General features: G+C 39.6%; 1 protein-coding gene across 15 annotated transcripts in view; it reads left to right on the top strand.

The window, feature by feature from the left end:
- Positions 1 to 21,724, top strand: part of DLG2 (discs large MAGUK scaffold protein 2) — a 1,039,246-nt gene that overhangs the window by 352,972 nt on the left and 664,550 nt on the right. Inside the window, exon 1 of one of the 15 annotated variants that reach the window (XM_027677517.1) lies at positions 15,127 to 15,857. The exons of 11 other annotated variants lie outside the window; for them this stretch is intronic. In XM_027677517.1, coding sequence (XP_027533318.1) covers positions 15,756 to 15,857 — 102 coding nt within the window. In that variant the 5' untranslated portion in view covers positions 15,127 to 15,755. Of the gene's footprint in view, positions 1 to 15,126; positions 15,858 to 21,724 lie in introns of those variants that run through there. 3 more of the 15 variants (XM_027677523.1, XM_027677524.1, XM_027677526.1) reach the window with 3 other exon arrangements.

Raw genomic sequence — 21,724 nt, 5'->3', positions numbered from 1 at the left:
TACCAGCAGAGAGGGAAGAACAGACTGCCTGGGACATGGAGGGATGGGTACAGGTGGCAGGAAGGAGCAGTTGACAAAGCCTCAGGATGTCAACCTATGTTTACATGACTGCACTATCACCTGCAGTTACAGAAGCCCTGCAAATAATTCTCTTAATTTAAAGACAGCTCAGATTTACAGATGTAAAGCCCTACCAGATGATTGTTACCCATATATAGGACGTGAAGTGGTAGGGAATTCTAGGGGTAACTAGTTCATCCTAGAAAATTAATTTTTACCAGTAGCCAGAAATACCACATGGATGTTAGAGGGAGGTTCATCTGTGGCTTTACAGCTCTACCATTGTGATAAGGCAGTTTTCCACCTTCTGACTCTTATCTGCTTTCCAGCATGTGCCTGGCTCAGCCTGACAACTCCATTTTATAGAATAGCACCCTCTAAAGTTGGACAGCACTTAGTTTCAATCTGGCATTGGCACATGGAATATTAACACAAGTAATTTCCATTAAAACCAAGTATAGCTTTGTTTGACCCTGGTAAATTGATTGAGGATTTGACCGTGTGAGTATCCTTAAGCACTGAGGGACCGCATGCATGCTTCTTGTTGATATTTATTCTCGTGTGCTGAATTGTTTACATCTGTTGTGAGAGGAAGCCATATATTGGTGTTATCATTAGCATTAGTCTTCAAAGAATATAAAAGCATCTTTTTGTGAGGTACATGTGCAGGCATATAAATTGTGTACTAATAGTTCAACAATTTCTTTATTAATTCTCTGCCATGACTATAAAATAATTTGTATATTGCATTAATGCCAGAAAGAAGCACAATTTCAGGTCTAAGTATTCCTCCAGGAAATTTATGTAACTTTAGCTCCTTCTTATGATTGAAAATGCAGTAGCCTGCAACACTAGCATAATCTTTTTCTATTGTCCAGACACCAAGTCTCATCTTGATTAAATTACTTAAAAAATCATCTGTATTCTTTAGTTTCTATCTAGAGCTAGTGTCTAGGTCAATACCTGGTAGCAACAATATGGTAACCACCACATGTATAATTCAGAAATATCTCTAGAACCTTCTGGGTGACCACAAGTCCATCAGTTCTTTTGGTGATTTTTTCCTGAATTGTACAGTACTTCATTTACAATCATTCCTTAAATGACTTTCATAGTCACCTATTCCATGGCAATACGTTAAATAGAGGAAAAGAGGACATAACATTTTCTCATTATTCCCATAAAGGAATAATTTACTTAACTGAAAAAAAATATAGCTGAGACTCTAAGTAATGTGGTTCTTAAGAACCAACCCTAATCTCCACCATGAAGTGATAAATGGTTGCTAAAAGCTAAGTAGATTATCGTAGGAAAGTCTCCTTGAAATTCATTTAACAGCTAATCATATGTTAAGGTCAAATATTACCAGATTCTCATAGCGGAGAAGTAGACATCCTGTCTGATTTTCCTATTCTGAAACAATTTTAGGAATATGTCCAAATTCAAGGATTCTGAAAATGTCCCCTGAGAAATACCCCTTCTCTGTCACTTTCCCTAATTTTTATTTTATCTCAATTTGATTTGGCCAGTATCTACTCCAAGGACAACAGAGGCTTCAAATATTTGGGAGAAAAAGGGCACATTGTTTTCTTTTTGTTTGGCTCACATGAAGCCTGACTATGGCAGCTCCACTGCTCCAAAACAGTTTTGCAATATGGTTAAGGGGGAAAAAGCATGGAACTCTGGGATACCAGGGCACACAAGTGGACTCTGTTCAGTCTCTAGTTCAGTCTATCTTCATTTCTTCAGTCTCCTTAAGCCCTATACTAAATATAATCCGAACATACTTACTTACTTCAGTGTGAAGACAACCTTGGATAACTGTCCTGCAAATTTTAAGCAGCTCTGTGAGGGAAGTCTACAGTCTGAGGATGTAGCAGTGAATCTGCCTTGTATGAGAAGCTGTGGTTTAAATATGTTTCAAGATGGCTTTTTTGTGTTTCTGCAAAGTCACTGCTTCTTCTTCTCAGGACCCCCCAGGACAACTGTTATCTCTGTTTCAGGAATGTCCTGAGAAGATATCAAGAAGTCTTCTCATTGGACTTTGTTAACCCCTTCCTATTGGCTGTTAACCCCTTCCTGCAATTGGTAATTGGTCACTCTGTGAATCCTCCAAACCCTATATATGTAACCACCCCATCAATAAACACTCTCTCGCCTCCTCTCCAACGCCCGGTGTGCTGTCTCTGTGGCTGCCATGGGACCACGTGGTGGGGGGAGGGGGAGCACCTAACCCCTCCAGTGTCCAGGACCTGAAGAAACCCCTGGTGCTGGAGTAACCCCTTCCCTATCCACCTCAAGCCTTTGGAAATGGAACGCCACAATGGGAGGAATGCAACCAGAAATGGTACCCCAGAGAGGCTAGCCATATGAGGAGGTGATTTGGGCAGTCATGGAGGCATGGCTGGCACAACTGGTTTACCTTCTTAACTCACTTTTCCACAGTCCAAAATATAGTCATGCCTCAGGGAAATCATATTTCGTAACAAGAATCTGAACACTATAAAAGAGTGTGATTGTGTCATAATACGTCTTGAAACCTATTTTTTTCTTTTCGTGAATGAAAGCGCTTTCCTTCCAGAGTGTAAAGGAACACATGAATGTAGGCAAGATGATGAGTCACAGCTATAAACTCTCTCACATGCATAACATTCATGAGCATGGTCTGACTGTAGTCAGCATGTGGCTGCAGCTCTTGCAGATGTGCACAAGCCAGCTGGGGCATTGATAATGCTTTTGCTGAGGCAGTCCAGTGATGAGCATAGGCTGCAAAACCTGCTCAAGCAGCAATGCAAGTTTTTGGGTGGCCAGTGCTCACTTAAAGATGGTTCCCATGTCTATGTTGCATAGCATGGTTCCCATGCTATGTCTACGTATATTTGGAGATAGGCATCTTATCTCCCCAGATTGTACCCGTTTTTTTTACACTGTAGTGCTGACTCTGACTGGTACAGCTATATTTTCTAAGGTTTTGTTAAAAGATATAATTGACAAGTATTTTGGTCCAGACAATATACAAGAAGCAGATGGGAGTTCATGACATTGCAGAGCTGTGAAGTGGGGCAGGTGGACACCAGAGAAAAGGGAAGTGGGAGTGGGGGAAGAAGGATACTACTTCATCCCTTTTAACAGCAAATGACAAAATTTTTCACCCATTTTCCAGATGAAGGGAGGAAATAGGTAGTTTTCACATTATAGGAAGCTTTTAAAATGACACATTTAATCAACGAAGTACCCTTAGGAATCTGGAAAGGAAGAGTGGCATTCTCTGTCTTTGCTGAGGTGGAAGAAGGAGCTGGAAGACCTGCCAGGATCAATGAAGATCAAACAAGCCATTCCATCCAGCTAGATTGCTGTGTAAAACCACATCAAACCACATGGACTTTTCTGTCACACTGTGAGCTGGTCAAGGCGAAGATGGTTGCTTATTTATTTGTTTATTTATTCAATTTACAAGAGGCTTTGGTCAGCACACTCCCTTAGGGCACGTATAATAAAAACAGTGCATCAATTAAATAGTGATGCTTACAACATTGACAGAATGCCTAACAAAGGACTTTGAATTCCTTCAGGCCTGTCCCTTTGGAGAATACTCAGCCTGCAGCTTTCACACATCTGGAAGGTTTGGAGGGAAAAACAGGCTGCCTGAATACATGGATGTACCTTGAAGTTCAGTTTTAAGGACAACAGGAACTTCAGCTGCTGTCTTACAGCTGTAAGAGAAGAGAATTCTCCAGTTTGAATCCATACATGAGAGAAACCTGAGATTTTAAAATCTATTTATGTATCTACAGTCGCAAGTAGGCACTAGTGGGTGTTCTTACTTGCCCTGTTTTTTAAGTTTAATTCCAAAGTTGTTCAGCCTATAAGTAAAAATCCCACGAGGTACCAGACTACATCTACCTAACTTTAAAAATCTGGGCCTTGGTAGAGCATTGCTACAGCATCAGCACACTGGGAGAGAGTCAGTCTCTGAGGTCTCTTTTATAGTTACTCGGTCAAGAACATTTAGAGGTAAAAACATGCTCTTTATCAAGGGTCTACCATAGAACAAAAATATGGCCTGAAGATAATAAAGAGTAAACCAAACAAACATCCCATACCACTCGGTTAACATCTGCTTCCAGCTATGTGGCATGCCCCACATGTCTCCCTGTTTGCTATCTGTGTTCCCCATTTTCTCTGTTTTGTAAGGGCAATGCAGAGTTAGAGTAGCCAGTGGCCATGGAAGGATAAATGCCACACTCAGGACAACTGTCCTGTTTTCCTAATGGTGTTTTTGAAGGATGGTGGTGGATAAAGACAGGGTGTCCCATCTTGTCCTTCAGTTGATGCAGAAAAAGTGGTCCTGGGGAAGAAAACTTTTATTTTCCCTCTCAAACCCTGACTCTCTGCCAACAGGTCCACAGGAATCCATGGGGAGGCCACAGGAAAGGGACTGTCTAGATGCATAAATAGAAGCAGAGTGAGAAAGTCTGATTAAACTTGACTCTAGACTTTTCTTCTTAGATATCTTTAGACATAAAAGCCACCATTATTCTAAGGTTTAGTAATTTGGGGTGCCTGCTTTTTGGCATTTCCAACTTGAAATGCCCCTGCGGTTGACTTTAAAAAAAAACAAACAGATATTCACTCTTATTTACAGGTGGATTGCAGAGGTTCTGTGCTGTCAGAGTCAGACAAACCTGCAGATGTTCTGCACCTACAAAATCAGTCCAAGAGCCTTTTGGTCCAGGCACTCTAAAATCATGGGCTACTTCTGCACCAGGTGACATTAGCTCAATGTATTTTCTGCATCTGTAAAACCGGAGGGATGATGTTTAATTGTGCAAAGGACATTTACAAAGATCAATTAGCTAATACCTATAAAGCACTCTGCACACATCCAGCACAACTGCTGCTGGGGCATAGCACTCCCTTTACTCGCCATGCTCAGTAGGAGCACTGTTGCTTTAAAAAGGGAGCTTGTCCAAGCTCTCCTCCTCCACTGGATCTAAGATGGATGCTCCTGCTGCAGCACAGCCTGTGAGCAGACTTTGCCCAGCCTGCTTTTTTTGTTTTTCCTGGAAGCTTGCTCCAGACAAGTCAGCTGCACTGCAGACTGAGCAGAAGCAGGAGGGCAGCTCTCCCCAGGTAAGCTACCACTGCCCCAAAGCTGCTCATTCCCATGCCTGGACAGGGCAGCACCAAGGATGCTGCCATCCTGAAAATTATGGTCCCCTCCGTCCACCTCTCTAGCTGACTCACAACAGCTCTCAACCAGGCAAGAGTCAAACAACCCTGGGCTTGGGCTCTCTTACACTCCTTTCCTGGCTGACTGGCATAAATTTAGTTACGAGGAAGACAGGGAGACTCCTGTTCCACAACCAAAGCTGAGCTTGTGCCTGTTCCTTTGCGTTAGCATCACCTCCATGCAGGCACTTCTGAATGGCAGGGGAGCTGCCTGTGGCACTATGGTCCTAGGGCCGTGCCAGGCCCAGCAGCAGACCCTTCACTCCATAGTGAGGAGGTGGTCTTCAGTCACCACAGAGGACCAAGGGGTTGGCTCAGAAGGATTCTGCAGGTTCTCGTAGGCCTGCAGTCACGGGGAGAAGTTTAAGCTGTGTTGGCTCCTTTCCCTCAGAAACACATTGATTTTCCACTAAGCTCCTCTTCTTTGAGGCATTAAAAATGTCATCTTTAACGGACTGCAAACTGGGCACTCCAATATCTCTTCAAAGTTTCTCTTTATTTCATCTTATTATTCTCATGGACCCTTTGGAGGACACATTCCCTCTAGATAATGTCATTTTAGGAAGGTTTTTCTTTTTCCCCACCCTGGGGTGGTGGTGCATTGGAGGTAGGAGATGTTCCCAACCAACACAGAGCTGTAAGTGTGCTTTTCCTCAATGACTTCAATTTACAGGACTGTTCTGCTCAGCCAACAGTAACAGACCCCGCTAGTACCCCCCAACCGCCAGGACAGAGAGAGCTTGGGCAGTGCTATCAGGGTGAAAAATCCCTGCCCTGGCTTTTAAAGGCATTCTAGAAACAGAAAGGTGCTGTAAAGGGACAGTGGTCAGTGCTGACCAGGAAGAAGCAGAATAGGATTGTTGCCACTAGCCCTGTACTTCTCCCTGGACATGTTCCAGCAGAGAGGGTCAAGCCAGAACTGTGAGCATCAAGGGAGCGCTGTGCCTGAGAGTGCCTGGTTCAGAAGCTCCCATGAATGAGAGAATTGATAAGATTCTCAGGATTAAACTCTCTTCTTCTCCATCTGTTTTTTGTGAGCCACAAAGCTTTACAGTTTGTATTTAAAACCATGGGGATGGGCATCAGCCCATGGAGGCAGAGAGAAGCTGCTGTCTGTGCCACAATATTAAACACACAAAACTGACACCCTTCCAGCTTTCACTGGGTTTCACTTTTCCTTTCTCACTGTGAAAAACTGGTCAGGCTACAGAGCAAGATATACAGGAACTGCTGAGAGAAGAAAAACTCTTTTCAGAAACACTTTTCTTCAGCCAGTTGGCATCTCTGTGTGGGATGGAGTCAAGGGCACCTCCACCTCCAAAGAGAAAATCATGGGCATTGATGTTTTTTTCCTTGTTGACAATGATTATTTCCCAGATGTGAGATGGGTATATCTAACAGAGGGATTTGCAATCTCTGTTCACCACATTTTACATAGGGGGATCATATGTCTCCAGTGTGTCCAGAGGCAAGACCCATGGTCTGTCCTAAGAATGGTGGGGTTAGAAATGCTAGCCAAAGCAGATATTCTCATATAGATGTTTTTGCTACAGTTTTGATGGAAAACTTGATGTAGAATTTAGCCTTGACCACAACTACATTTCTTATGTGTGAGTTTTACTTGGTTTGTTTTTGTTTTTTTTCATGGGATGGGAATTTCATAGCTGAAAAACCATTGAATACTAAAATCTGTGAGAATAATGGCATTTGCCAGAAATGAACACAGAATTTCCTGTTAAAAGAATCTGAGGAAAATCACTGACAGTCTTCCTGACTGCTGAGAAAATGCTCACTTTTAACAGGAACTGGGAAAATTGATACATTTATACATAGAAAAAATTGGGAAAAAATAAAATTAAAACATCTGGTTAATCAGGACTTCGTTCTCTATGTGTTAGGGAGAATTTCTGAGCAAAAGAAAAGACACACAGAGGAAACCAAAGGTGTTTTCCTGCTTCTAGCACACATGGTGACAGCCTGGGTTCAATTCTGACATGAAATGTGTGTCTGGCTCTCCCAACCAGGATGCCTGCACCCTTAGCCAGAGCAAATCTTGAACACAATAATATGGAGCAAGTAATGTAAGACTTTACAGCATAGGATTTGGTTTTAGGTCCAGTTTATTTATTTATTCATTTATTTATTTATTTATTTATTTATTTAATCTGCCTGCAATTGTAGTTTAGTTTAATGATGTTTTGCATTCAGGATATCAGAATTTCTTGCAAAGTAGTAATAATGTTGTGAAAAATTCGTTTCTCCAAAGTGCCAAAAAGCCTGACCTTCCCATGAATTGTGATGCATCATCAGTTTTATTTTTACTTCTGCTTTCATCAAGCACTTTTTCTTTATGCTTATTATTCCTCTCTAAATAGTAGTACCATATAACACAAGAAGTGAAGGCTAGTTTCTGGTGGTTCCTGTTTGGAGCTTCCAGCAGCAGTCTGAATGTCTCACTACTAGAGATGGTAGTATAGATACTGGTTTTCCACTAGAAGCCAATTATGGGAACCACATTGAAAATTGATGCCAGGCCCCTATGAAACACTTCCAGGAAATGGTCAAGGTAATAGTAATGATTTTTTTTTAGTTTTATTTGTTTTTGATTTTGTGATTTCTTCTGTCTCCTAACTTTTATTTAGATCATAACAGGATTTCACGCATGACTCTTATAAGATAGACTCCTTACTTTCCTTCAGCTGGGTATAGTCCCTATTGACTTCCCATCTATATGGGCCATTAATGATCACTAAAATTTTAATTCTGTGTGATCTAAAGGCGATGAGGTCTTAGCAGTATATGTACCTTCTTAGTAACTAGAGACACATTCCTTGAAAGTGGACTCCCTGTTTGAAACTGTTTTTGGGGATGTTACACTCTGTGCTCCAGCTAGTCTAAGTTCCAGGAAGAATTGCTTCCAAGTACTTTTTATTGAGGTGCATATCCTGAGCACTCCAGAAATTGTCAGAGGAATGGCACGTGTAAAGTTCCAAATAAATAAATGTCCTGAAAGCAATAACATGAAGTACAAATATAAAGTGTTTCATGTAGTAAAGGATATCCAATTGCAGGAATATCAAATGTGTATTGATTAGCCAGGAAGCAGAGAAGGATGGAATTGTGTAGAAATGAAACCCAGAGTGAGTTTCAATGAAAAATGGAGGCTATTGCAAAGCTAATGTAAAAAACTTTGACTATATTTAGAGAATTACTGTAAGTGAGAGATGGAAGGAATATTTTGCAGGGTAATGTTACAGTTTGGATGCACACTTTGAGAGGGATGGAGAGATTTTAGAGGAAAACATCAAGGGCATTAAGGATTTTAGTGTATAAGCTGTGGTAAATTTGAAAGAGTTAAGTAGAACAAGGTGGGATAATCAGTAATCATCTTCAAATATATAAAAGCTATTATTATAACAATGACTGAGATCTATTAGGCTACAACTTTTCATTACGAAAAAGAGACTAGTTAGGGAAGGTGCAGAACTGGTTTATAAAATCATAAGTGGCATGGAAAAGATGAATAGTTAACTGTTCCTCGTTCCTTCCATTGTAGAGACAGATGACAATGCTATCAGGAGCAAGACTCAGAATAAACAAAAAAAAAAGAGAGATTGCCATATAATGGAAGGCCAGAGGAACTCCTCACCAAAGAATGTTATGGAAGTAGAATGGATTCAAGGGGAGACATGAAAAGAAATGGCAAATTACTACCAGTTCCTACTGCTTCTTACTGAGGGCGTCCCACTTGCACACAGCAGGAAGGACGTGCGTGCACAGCTGGTTACCATGTGGAGGACGGTGGCCAGGCTTATATCTCTGTTCAGTGCATATCACAAATATGTCCATGGTGCAATAACTTCAGCACATTAACATAACTGAGCTAGATAGTTTCGTGCTAGCAACAGTGTGTTAACACAAAATTCTGTGTAGGCTAACCCCTCTTTTGCCCCAGCAAATACTGAAGCTCTTAGGCCTTGTTGAGCTGTAGCATGTGGTGGCTAAATTGATCACTTCAAGCTCATTTAGGTGCATGTGTATTACACTATAATCACTTCAAAAAATCAGTACATCTACATAATGACATTCAAGTGGGGCATATATTTTCTGAACATGCTGTGTGCATGTTTCCACTCCAAGTCAGCAGGATCAGACCTTTATTTCAGTTTAATTTGTCATAGAAAACCTTAAAAATTCTAATACAAGATATAAATAGGAATCTTCAGATAAGTAGAGCTGTTTTGTATCTATTGAGGACTGGCAGCAATATACTTGCTTTTTTTCTTCCAGCTGATATTTAATTCAAGTATTTTTTATCCTGTCTTTCATATTTCTCTTTTAACTTTTTACCTGGCTAGAGAAGTTGCTTAAAAAAACTATATGCAGTTGGTGACTTTGTAAATGATTTAACAGATCAAAATCATTTTCATAAATAATTCAGACAGTTTTTCACTAGTTACAAATGTGAACTATGCTGGTAATGTAGCACTTTAGAATGTGTAAACACTTATGAACATGAGTACTTTTTGTAAGAGTATTCCCATTAACTTAAAAATCACTGTTTATAGGACTGCGTACTTAGAGATATGGGCATTTAATTGAAAGGCATTATCTCCATCTTCAGGTGGAGAGATTGAGTCATATAACGTTCTCCAAGCTGCCTACCACATCTGAATTCTTGATGCATACAGTTTTTTCAGAGCATCCAATCTGTCCTCTGCATATCTATCTGCCTCCATGCTGTGCTTGAGGAGAACTTTCTGTCTCCATGAGTTTCCCATGTCTTTGTCAGCTCCAGGTGAAGCAAACCAACTCTCCACCAACAGGGTCTGCTGTTGGCAGGAGCCACCTGGCAACTCATTCCTGTCTATATACAGCAATTTGCAAAAACCAAGTCAGCTGCCATAAGCCACTGTGTGAGATGTGGCAGCTGCTGCTCATGACAGTGGAATAGGTGGGTCCCAGCAGTCACAATGACATCTCACAGAAGTGACAAATCTGCCTCTACCCAGATGTCACTGGGGCTCTCTGTTCCAGCTCCACCCCAGTGGTCCTAGTCTTCTCCTTCTTATGGCAGGACTGGCCCAGACCTTATCTACTTCTTGAGCCTTTGGACACACAAAAAAGTTGCCTTATTTCTATTTATGAAAGTGGGGGTGAAAATTTAATCTCATATTACCCCGTGGTACCAGTTCAAACATAGTTTTGCATCAGGAAAGATGACAAAATAGCAGCTCTTGAGCCAGTATCTTGTGACTGTAGGGTCTTCCCTGGGTGGACGTCAGTGATGTGGGCTCACAGCCCAGAAGGTATGACTGTATCCTGGGCTGCATCAAGACAAGTATGACCAGCAGGCTAAGGGATATGATTCTCCCCATCTACTCCACTCTGGTGAAATACCACCAGGAGTACTGCATACAGCTCTGGGGTTCTGAGTGCAGGAAGAGCATGGACCTGTTGGAGCAAGTCCAGAGAAGAGCCACAAAAATGATCAGAGGGCTGAAATGTCTCTCCTATGAGGAAAGACTGAGAGAGCTGGGATTGTTCAGTCTGGAGAAGAGAAGGCTCCAGGGAGACTATTGCAGCCTTTCAGTACTTAAAGAGGCCTATAAGAAAGGTGGGGACAGACTTTTTACCAGGACCTGTCGTGACAGGGCAAGGGGTAATGGTTTGAAACTAAAAGAGACTATATTTTGACTAGATATAAGAAAGATTTTTTTTTTTTCCCCAATGAGGGTGGTGAAACACTGGCACAGGTTGCCCAGAGAGATGGTGGATGTCCCATCCTTGGAAAGATTCAAGGCTGGGTTGAACAGGGCATTGAGCAACCTGGTCTGGTTGAAAATGTCCCTGCTTATTGCAGGACTCTTGAACTAGTTGAACTTTAAAAGTCTCTTCCAACCCAAACCATTCTATGATTCTATGACAATTGTTCCAAAGGGAAATGGATTTTCAGGCAAAGTAAGCCCAGGCTTCTGATACTCACCAATAGACAAATATCAGCAAAATAAAGGCTTGACATCTCCATTCTACTCCCCAAAATGACCAGCTCACAGAAAGTGTAGGCATAGCTGAGGTCCTTGAAATGCCCTAAGCATGGTCCCTCCAATGACAGAACAGCTGTAAATACTTTGGTTTAGAGGTGTGAGACTGTTTTGTTCTTAAGGAACATGTGAGACAGTTGTGTACAATCATTTCTATTTTGATGGAGGATCTTTCAAGTTTACCTTTTATTTAAATTTTCTTGTTCCTTTTGTACGTGCTGCCTGTGGTGCGACAAGCCCTTTCCCTTTTTCTTTCGTCTAATATGAGTCTTTGAGAAGAGAACTTCTCTTTAATCACTGTCAGAGACAGGTTTAGTTTTTAGGAGGCTTGATTAGCATTCGGGGACTTCAGAGAACAGCTGCAAAGAAAGTGATTTTGAATTCTGACATAAGATTAGAAGAAAGTTAACAATCATATAGCTTGGCTGAGAGTCTATAGATAATCATGATCTTCTGGTATCTAATGGATGTCGTAAGGGTTAGTGGAATTTTTAATGGTATAACAATGGAAAAAAAAGTTGAGTAGTGAAAACAGGGAAGGAGAAATGCATAAATCTATACTATAGTACCAAAACTTAAGCAGTTTTCTCAATAGAAACAACAGAGAATTAAAAAACTTAAAATTAAAATCCTAGTGTAATCAAGGGTAGATACCTAAAAAAATCTTTGTTACTCTCTAGGTCTTTTATTTTTACTTTTACTTATATTGGTCTTCTTGATTCTCACATAACATTGATAGGTGCAAGACTAAGTATTGTTATTTGAACTAGTTCCAATGCTGGAGGGTGTATATACACGTTAGGTGAAGAAGTACCCTGCAAACATGATCATAATACTTCCTGAAGTGCAACTCAGTTGTTCCAAGTTAATTCATCCATTTCCACAAAATAATGCACTGTGAAAGGCGGACATTGTTGGAAAACCTGGAGCTGAAAGGTTGGCAGCTTCCAGAGAGGCTGGTAGAGCAGGAGAAATCTTAGCAGCTGAATAGGCAGTGACTGTGATCAAGTAGTGGGGTCAATGCATTCAAGTCCAAAGAAAGCTGGCGGACTCAAAAACCTGAGCAGATCTGTGGACTCTCTTCTCATACAGTAACACCCACAATGTATTTTCTTCTGCATATCCCATTAGTGCAAAAATGTGGACATAGATTTTCCAAAACCATTGCTCTTGCAGTTTGACTGTGATTTAAATGCCTTTCCTGGCAAGTGGCAATTTATTTCTGTGTCTATGATGAGTGGTGTTGTAATAAAAATGATAGAGAAGGATCTCTGAGCAAATATTTTCTTATGGCATTTTTCTATATGTGACTGTCACTTAATGGAAATAAATGTCTTGGCCAATTGCAAAATAAGTTATTATTCAAATCTGTCATTGGAATAAATCTTTCTTTTCTGAGATTTTCCCAAATGACTGTAGGTCAGGTAACTGTTTTTAATCTGAAAGCAACTATTAGTTTAGGTGTGAAGGGATGAGTTTCGTGCCTGGTGCTTGGTGTTTTGTGCATCTTAACACTGAAATGAAATCACAGGTGAAACCTGTTCTGGTTGAAAATCTGCATTAGTGGCAGGGACTGGGGAAAAAATGGTAATTTTAACATACTCCCTTTTGAGAGCACAAGCCAGCTTAATGCAGTCAGATCCAAGAGGCTAACTGGCTGATTGTCTTTCCCTTCTTTGAAATCTGAATTTGAAAATAGTGCAGGTGATTTTAATTAGGCCCTATGCATATTAATTAGAATCACATTTGTGTGATTATGAATCCAGTTTTCAATCAGGACATTGTATTTAAAACATTGAGAAGTACAGCTGCAATGCATTCTTCTATTAGAAATGCTAATGATTAGTACAGATTAGGAATTACTGATCACTGAAATCTCTTAAGATAGGTGGATATTAGAATAGCCAAAATAGTTAAAAGCACAGTTTTCTGGCATTTTATAGTAGTGCCTCCTAAAAATATTGCTATGCCACCCTCATCCCAAATTAATGCTTCTAAGGCCAGTGATGTAGTGTGCGCACACCTTAAGGTAGCACTGTGATTCATGTTTTAATGATAGTGGCTGCTGGCTGTAACTATGGAATGTATTGTCATGGAAACTACACTTTTCTATATTTACACCAGTGCTGGTTATGCGAGAGACAGTATTTGAAAGAAAATCTGTATAATATATAGCTTAATAACAAGATAGGCAAGCTAGGAATAAACAGATCAAAGATTCAGCAATGTTACAGCTGGTGTTTGTCACCACAGTACATTTCTAAACAGGCTCAGTCACTGTTTCAGGTGATAACCAGCATAGCAAGTCCAAAAGAAGTGCTGCTGCGATGTCACTTCGGACTCACAGGTCAGACAAACTGAGATTATTGAATAGCTACTGATGAGCATCCACATAGTGAACTCCCATGACATATAATGCTCATGTCCAGGCTGATAGGAAAAGAAGTGTGAGTTGAGTGAATAGAGGACACTGGATTGAAAGAGCTTATTGTTTGCAAAAAATAAATCTTCAGAAATGGAACTGGGTTGTAATTCTAACTGCAAACCAGTTTTATCTGCCACTTTCATCTAGAAACTACTGTAATTTTACTGAACTTGGGCTCTTGCGAGCTGTAAGTTTAAAAATAGAGAGTGAGAAACAATAATCAGAAAACATTATACCAAATCGAAATTTAGCCACACACAAAATTTGGTTAAAAATAAAGTATATGGTGCAATAGTAGGATCAAAGCTGTTCAAGAAACTGGTTCTTTTATGTTTTTGAACTTTGCAAAGCAAAGGTAAGTTATACTGAAGAAATTCTACTTCAAGTTTAGATATATGCGTACATGCAACACACACACACATATCTATATTTACATAAATATAAAATCTTAATAGAAGAGGTTGCCTAAGTTAGGGTCTGCAGTCTCAGGCAGCTCTTTTTAAAAATTCTGTACTATTCACCCTCTCTACTGCTTGATCTGGCTGCACACAGAGACCTCCATTTGCCATTTTCTCTGTTTTGTTGTATAACATATTTCTACTTTGGGTTTATTACAGAAAATTGTTTCAGTTGTGACTTAAGAACTCACTTGCAATTGCCAGGGAGACAAGCTGCTCTCATTTCTTTAGAAAGAGTTTCTAATTTGATGGGCAGAGCTTAGTGAGTCACAGAAAAGCAGGGTCAGGGCACTGTGAAACAACTGCTCGGCTTACCTTGCTATCAGCTGTGGAATCATTGAGGACATCACTTTCTATATCATAGCCTTTTCATTTTATATTTGTGTGCCTGCCATGACCAAACCTAAAACTGGGGGATCTATTAATCCAACTTTTGATATAAATAATCCTCTTAAAAAGCACAGTTAGCGATTTGCTCATCCAAGTGCTTTATTATGCATTTTCAGCTGGTGTTGCTGTAACTGAAGGAGCAGAGAAAGCTGTAACTGAACCCAAACCAGCGTTATGCTTCCAAACTTCTTTAATTATTGCATTTCTGGAATACAGCAAGGCGTTTGCAGGTTGCAGGATAGTACTACTAGCTGGAGTCATTAGTTATACTGCCTCAAAGGCAGGGTTTAAAGAGGGTTGAATTTTTAGCTTCATGCTGGTGCATTTTCCGTGCACTTCATATCTTTATTCAGTGTCTCCTGCAATCCTTCAACCTGTCTATTTGTAAATTTGTGCCTGGAGAAAGCTCTCATGTGGCAAGCCAGGATTGGATAAATGTTGCTTGTGTTTCTCTTATTGCATACTCCCAGCATCTAGGATTTTCAGCTTTGAGTACAGTTTGTTTCATGCTGAGATTCATTTTTTGGGGAAAGCAAAGGTCATCGCTTCTTCGGAGTTACGACTGATTTGATTCTTTTTCACGGGGAGGCGCTGGGAAGGGAATCCTTACTGGAATGCATATTGATAAAGGCTGAGGATTCTGGCTTCTTAGATAAGTAATTTTTTTTTCTCTTCTCTCCACACTGTGACTATGTATTGCAGCAACTCACTGGCTTTTTACCAAATCAGGAGCTGCAGTATTTTTCTTCCGATGGAATAATTTCAGCCCACTTCAGCTAGCATGACAATCTTATGTGATTGTTATGAGTAGGCGTTTACATCCTTTTACATGCTAATACTGCCACACCTGCTAGTCCCCCTCATTTCCATTTCTCTTTTTTTTCCTTTTTTTTTTTTTTTTCCCCGATGTGAAAACTAATTTCCCAGTGGAAGGGAAATCCTGAGAATCGTGATCAATGCTGCATCGTTGATTCATCAACAAAGAAGGGGATGGCTGAATGGGACCCAGGTAGAGATTCAAGCAGGCTGCTTCTGACCAGCAAGAGAAAAGCTAGCTGTTGAGCAGCATATGTTACCACTCCATGTGCTGTGTTAGCTACTTGTTTTCAGCCTTCAGTAGGCTGCCACTACTGCAGCACTAAAGGAATGTGCCCTATTGTTAGAAATACTGACTGCTTTACACCAATGATTTGCCACTGCAAAGTTGCATGCACCAACAACACTTTATCGTTGATGTTTGGATGCAAGGTAGGATGTGGTTAATATATTTAAATGCATGCTGTAACTCCTTTGAATATCCGTGCTGTTTAATTTCATGTCTGACTAGAGATTTCAGTGCAAATTATGATCTGTTGGCTATATATTAGGGCTTACAGCTGGTATGTTTTAAATGTTAGGAAAAAAGAGATCACAAGTAAATCTTTCTTATTTCCCAGGGTTATATGAGTATAGATTTACATGGGAGAATCTAACGGATTATGAAGCATTTGTTTTAGAGTTGATTGTATACTTAGCTAACAGTGCTAAGATTGCTAAACCACTACTATGCCATTTGCCTGGCTTTATTGATTTGGATGTGTATACTGTTATTACAAAAACAGAATCCAGTGAGATCAAATATATTTTTTTCCATTTATATTGTTGACATGGTTTTTAACCAGAAGAGCAATAGTGAAGTATACAACCCTGCACTTCTCTGTAAGAAAGAAACAAAGTAAGCTCCTGAACCCATTTTTAAGTCTACAGGAATATCTTTAAGTGTTTTTTCTTCTTGGGACTGGACAATCATTTAATTTTTCATTTAAATTTAAATCATAAGGTGGCGCAGTTAGCCAGAGAAGTTTCTTTTCTGGCTGTGTAATGCAATCCCATCCCACTTTTTTTTAACAAAAGTGCTGGATTGGACTATATTTTTCCCCATATGCATAATGACTTGGCATTTGAGTATAACCAAATTGTTGTTTGTCATTTTACTGAAATAATTAAAAAGTATGACATGTTTTTAAAACTTACTGGGTTTGGGTAAGCAAGTTTGGTTCTTGGATCACTGGATCAATTCTAATGATTTTACAAGGGGTAGGAGATTTTGTCCCAGTCCATTTCTTTGTTATTCTTAAATACTGGATGATATTAAAACTGTTCCTCTATGTCTAAATAGAGTAGGAAATGAGCAGTTATATATATGAAAAAAAAAAGAGTGATAGTAATTATTTTAAATCATCTGTGTAACTTTGCTAATCCTCAAAAACATCTAAGCTACAAAAATCAAATTCTAGTTATACAGTCCACAAACTAGGGAAGGCAATATGATTTTCTGATTTTCTATGTGACAGAGTAACCTAAATAAAATGAAGAAACTTTGTGAAATAGGTTATAGATAGCTTAATGCTCCCTAAATGTAGTTCAGCTACAAGTTAATGACAGATCATATATTGCTTCATATAATACACTTTAACGCAAACTAAGTTATAGTCAAACATATACAAATTATTTGTCTATCTTCTGCTTTTCCTCTAACTATGGCCTGCCTACATCTCTGGTTACTTCAGACTTTCCTGAACTAAAGTTTCTTGTTTCTTCACTTCTGTTTTAAACAGGCAAATATATGTTCTATTAGTGAAAAGGTTATAATTTAATTGCTGTGTCACAATGCTACTAGTGATATAAATAGCATAAAGAGTTTAACAGTTTAGAAGCTTTTTTAATTTGAATTTTTTTATAAGAACAATTTATTTTTTTTTTTTTACTTCAACTTTAAAAGCTTAAATCCTCTTATTTTCAAGTGTTAAATTCTAATTAATAAAGGTGAATTGTTAGTCAGAGGGGATATTAAATGCAAGCCATCCTTCTACAAAGGTAGGCCAGTGGCCTAGGGACTAGTATCCAATTTGTATTCCTGCCTGTAAGCGTGATTTTCAAAGGATATTCTTTGATGAACTTAAGTTCTTTCATGATTTTCAGATCCTGTTAGGAGGAAGTAAGAGAATAAAAGTCATAAATTTCAAAACTTTTTCCCCTCCTCTTTCTTTAGTGCTTCAGGCTCATTACGTTAGTCACAGTCAATGTTTTATCTTCTTGTGGTGATGTATGAACTACTTCCCAAATGAAAAGTGGATGTGTGGGATAGTGATCATTTTCAGAGAGATGAGAAGAAGCATGAGTGAACTGATTTATCTTGGGCTGGTTCAACACGTGTCAGATTAGTACCCTTTGATACCACCATCAAGCACGCATGAGCTACACCGGTATGTGTACAGGATATCACCTCACTTCAAATACCTTTTCCTCATTTCTATTTCTTCTGGAGCTCATATCTAAATACATGGCTTTTGCTTTGGACAACATAGGGTTATATTTCTAGATTTATGGGTGCAGATCCATTGTTAACAAGAAAAGAAGTGTCAATAAGAAGTAAAAGTGTTTCTTTTTAGGAAATCTTTTAATTACATGGCATGAAGTCGTGGATCTAAGCATGATCATAATATTATGACTTCTACTAACATGTGGTTCTTGAACTCAGGAAAGGGAGTAATATCCTGGAATGACAGTTTATATTATGGGTGACAGAGGAGAAAATAGGTCTTCAGAATAGGAGAGTTTTAAAGTATAGATAGCGGAGTAGACAAAAGAGGAATTCAAAGTACAGGCAAATATGTCCAAGTGCTAAAATAACCAGGTCAGGTTATTAACTGGCTCCTTCCAAAATGACAGTGCAAGATATAGGAATGCAGTATTGCTTACACTCTTGATTTACAGTTTTTAATTTTAATTTTGTGTCAAATACAGACTTCTATTCCTATGGGCACAGAAGTGAGTGAGAGAAATGCACCACATCAGAACCATCACACCCGTTTTTATCTGTTCTTCATGCAATAATTTTACAGTCTTCTCACTCCTAACAGGTGTTTCCAGGGAGTTAGTGTTCATGTCTTACTATACCATATGTTGCAAGGAAGGCAGTAGAGGAGCCCTCACTGTGCCTGTGGGAAACTTTCCTTGTCAGCTTGATTTCCTGGAGTTTAATAGTTGACCTTGTTCTGGACCTTTCCTTTCAATGATGTCCAGTTTTATGATCCTTGATCTTGATATTGCAAATAATTCAGAGCAGTTTAATTTGAAAGACAGGGTAGTGTCTACCTGAAATGCCACAATTGCACTTTAACACACTTGAACACTTTTCCCATTTCTGGTAGGGAAGTACCAGTGTTCCCATCACAGCAGTACAGAGCCGAAGAAGAGAGGGGATAAGCAGGTTTTAAATATGTCCGTCAGGTGCCAGGAGGTGTATTGCAGAACTGTCTTGTTCATAATCTTGCAGGATTGGCACATGCATGTATATTCCCTGAGTCCTAGGAATGCTTCACAGCTATCGGACAGATTCATGTCCATAGATTGAAGGATGACTTTTGTGTGAGATAGATCTACATTCACAGATCTCTTTTAAGAGGAGTGCCTAGACATATATCAGATTCTCACTGAAGATGCTGAAACTTAAATGCATGCTAAAATGTCAGTATGTGCTTACTCACTTTGCTGAATTTTTCGTTCAGTATTGCAGAAGATTTATCTCCAGGCTCTTAATATCCTGTTCATTTTGCTCTTATTAAGAGAGCCAGGAAGGGATTTCAGATTGATTGACATGTTTCCTAAACTATATTTCAGCCACAATTCTGACTCTCGTATGGAAGTGTTATTCTGTCTTACCCCTTTTACTTCTATGTACTGAAAATAGATATTGAGGAGATTCTACTGAAAGATGAATGACTTCTCTGTTTGTTGACCTTGACCAGCTATTTTGATAAATCCTACTTTCCTTTTGATTTAGGTTTATTTTTATATCCGTCCTAGCATAATTTAATTTTTTTTTAAAGGGGTAAGATATACTTACCTCTCTACCCTGTCTCCTTTTTTTTCCTCCTAGCACTTCTATCCCAACAGGTCCTCCAGCACAATAGCTGGTTTTGGTAGCTTGTTTTCCTACTGTTTCTCAGTTTTAGCTGAAACAGCCAAATAGTGACATATTCCTCTATCCAAGGTGAGCATGCAAGTATAACCACTTGTTTCTTCAACTGCCAAAACTTCTATGCTTGACATTCATATTCATTATTTTTATCATTATCAAACTACTGGAAAACTACTAGTTTTCTGTACTGACATTAATAATCTCTTGAACAAACTCTGGTATGTCACATAGTTCTTAACTGAGAATAGTCTCTATATTGTCACAGTTTAGAGCTGGTTATTGTAAGAAGCAGCAATTTGAGATGACTGAAAAGTACTTCAACTAGGCATGATACACTGCAGTCCCGCTCAAGGCCTTGCATGCTTTAGTTTCTTGATGTATCCACATGAATGCAAGCACAATGGATGCAACTAGTTGGAATATTCATTCGAATTTTTTTACATTAATCCCTCAGCCCTACCCATGTGTCCCGATTTATTTTGCATTACAGAGTAGGCTTGGAGTGTGAAAACAGGATGCCTTTTTGATGAAACTAAGCAGAAAGATTCACTCCAGAAATACACCAACTATTCTGCAAAAATCTTATGTATATGCAGTTTATAAAAACAGATTAACACTATTTCAAAGCATAACTCAAAACATATGTGTGATGATGTGGTTGAGTCCTTCTTACCAGTTCTTCATTTTGTGGATCCACCCCTGCTGCCTGCAGATGTGGACATAACCTCTGACTCCACTGGATGTGTTTAATTTCTGATTTTTTGGGGCCTGAACTGGAGAGATGTAAAACCATCATATATTCATGACTACGCTGACTTCTGTGATCCATCTACAGAGACCAATATATTTTATAGGGTTCCAGAACCTTTGAAAGAGTTTGCTGCCTATTCATGGACAATCAGCAGAGTAAGTCAGCTGGAACATTGCTGCTATTTGCTATGCATACCATTGACAGTGGAACTGAGAAACCTACTTGCACATATTATTCTTGTTAGGCTACTGTGGTGTTAAAAATGCTCAACAATAGAAGGAGCTACAGAGAAGATGCAGGATTGCCACTGGCAAGAGACTCTGGGTATGATCACTGGAATCACAGAGGATTTGTATTTTAGAGTACAACACTCAAGGCGGGGAGAGTTTTCTTCTCTGGCATTGCATCTATGCAAGCTAGACATGGGGTGTAAGCCCAAGCAAATTTATCTGACTGTATCTTTTTATTTCTGTTAGGCATTCCCTAACCTCCTACAGTTTAACACTCCTGGCTGAAGAACAACTACAAGCTTGCTCCAGCAGTTCCCACCCGTCATTAATGAGTGCGGGAAAAGAACTACACGTTATACTCAAAGGCCATCAGTCTGAGATCTTCTGAGGCCAAAGTAGCAGGTTATGAGGCTGTGGGACCTTGCCAAGAACCCTTCCAGTATTAAAAAGTTTATAAAGATGCATCTTACTCTTCGGAACTTCTTGTTCCCCACCAGTAAGCAGTATTGCACTGGTGAGGTACTCTGGTACCAGAGAGGAGTTGACAGAGACTTTGTAAGTGATCCTGAGTTTGTTATCTTGAACTCAGTGTGGGTGCTGCAGAATATTACAGGAGACACAGGATGGCAGAAGCCTAAGGAGAGGTAGGAGGCAGCAGCAGGAGGGTTCTGGTGCAACAAAAGGAGGCAAAGGCATGAGGAAGGACGATGTAAAGTCAGCAGCTTAGGGGTAGGATGAGAAGGCAGTGGCCTAGGCAAGGGTCCTGAGGAGGCAAGAAGAAAAGGAAGCAATACTGGTAAGGTCTGGCCAAACTGAAAATGGAAAACAAAAGTACTCATATCATGAACCTTCTGAAATTTTAGGCCCATCCCCTCAATCATGCAGGTGTTATTCAATGACTGGTTAGGGAATGCAAACAAGCGTTACCATTTTGTCTTATTTGGAGTGAGCTCACTTGCCAGTTGTCACCCACTGGCAATGGCTAACATCTGAGAGGGAAATGCCAAGGAATGTTTCAAAAAACATCAAAATCAGATGTTAGAAATATTTCTGTTTGTATGAGAGTACCATGTCTCATTTTCTGCCACTGCCCTGCCCACGAACTCCCTGCATGCTGTGAAGGAGCTGGGTGGCTAATGGGAGATTCCCTGAGACAGTTTAAATTAGGAAA

This window comes from Neopelma chrysocephalum, unplaced genomic scaffold, assembly GCF_003984885.1.
Source record: "Neopelma chrysocephalum unplaced genomic scaffold, ASM398488v2 Primary Assembly neopelma1_43, whole genome shotgun sequence".
NCBI classification, from domain to species: Eukaryota; Metazoa; Chordata; class Aves; order Passeriformes; family Pipridae; genus Neopelma; species Neopelma chrysocephalum.
This window is presented reverse-complemented; position numbering and strand designations above follow the sequence as displayed.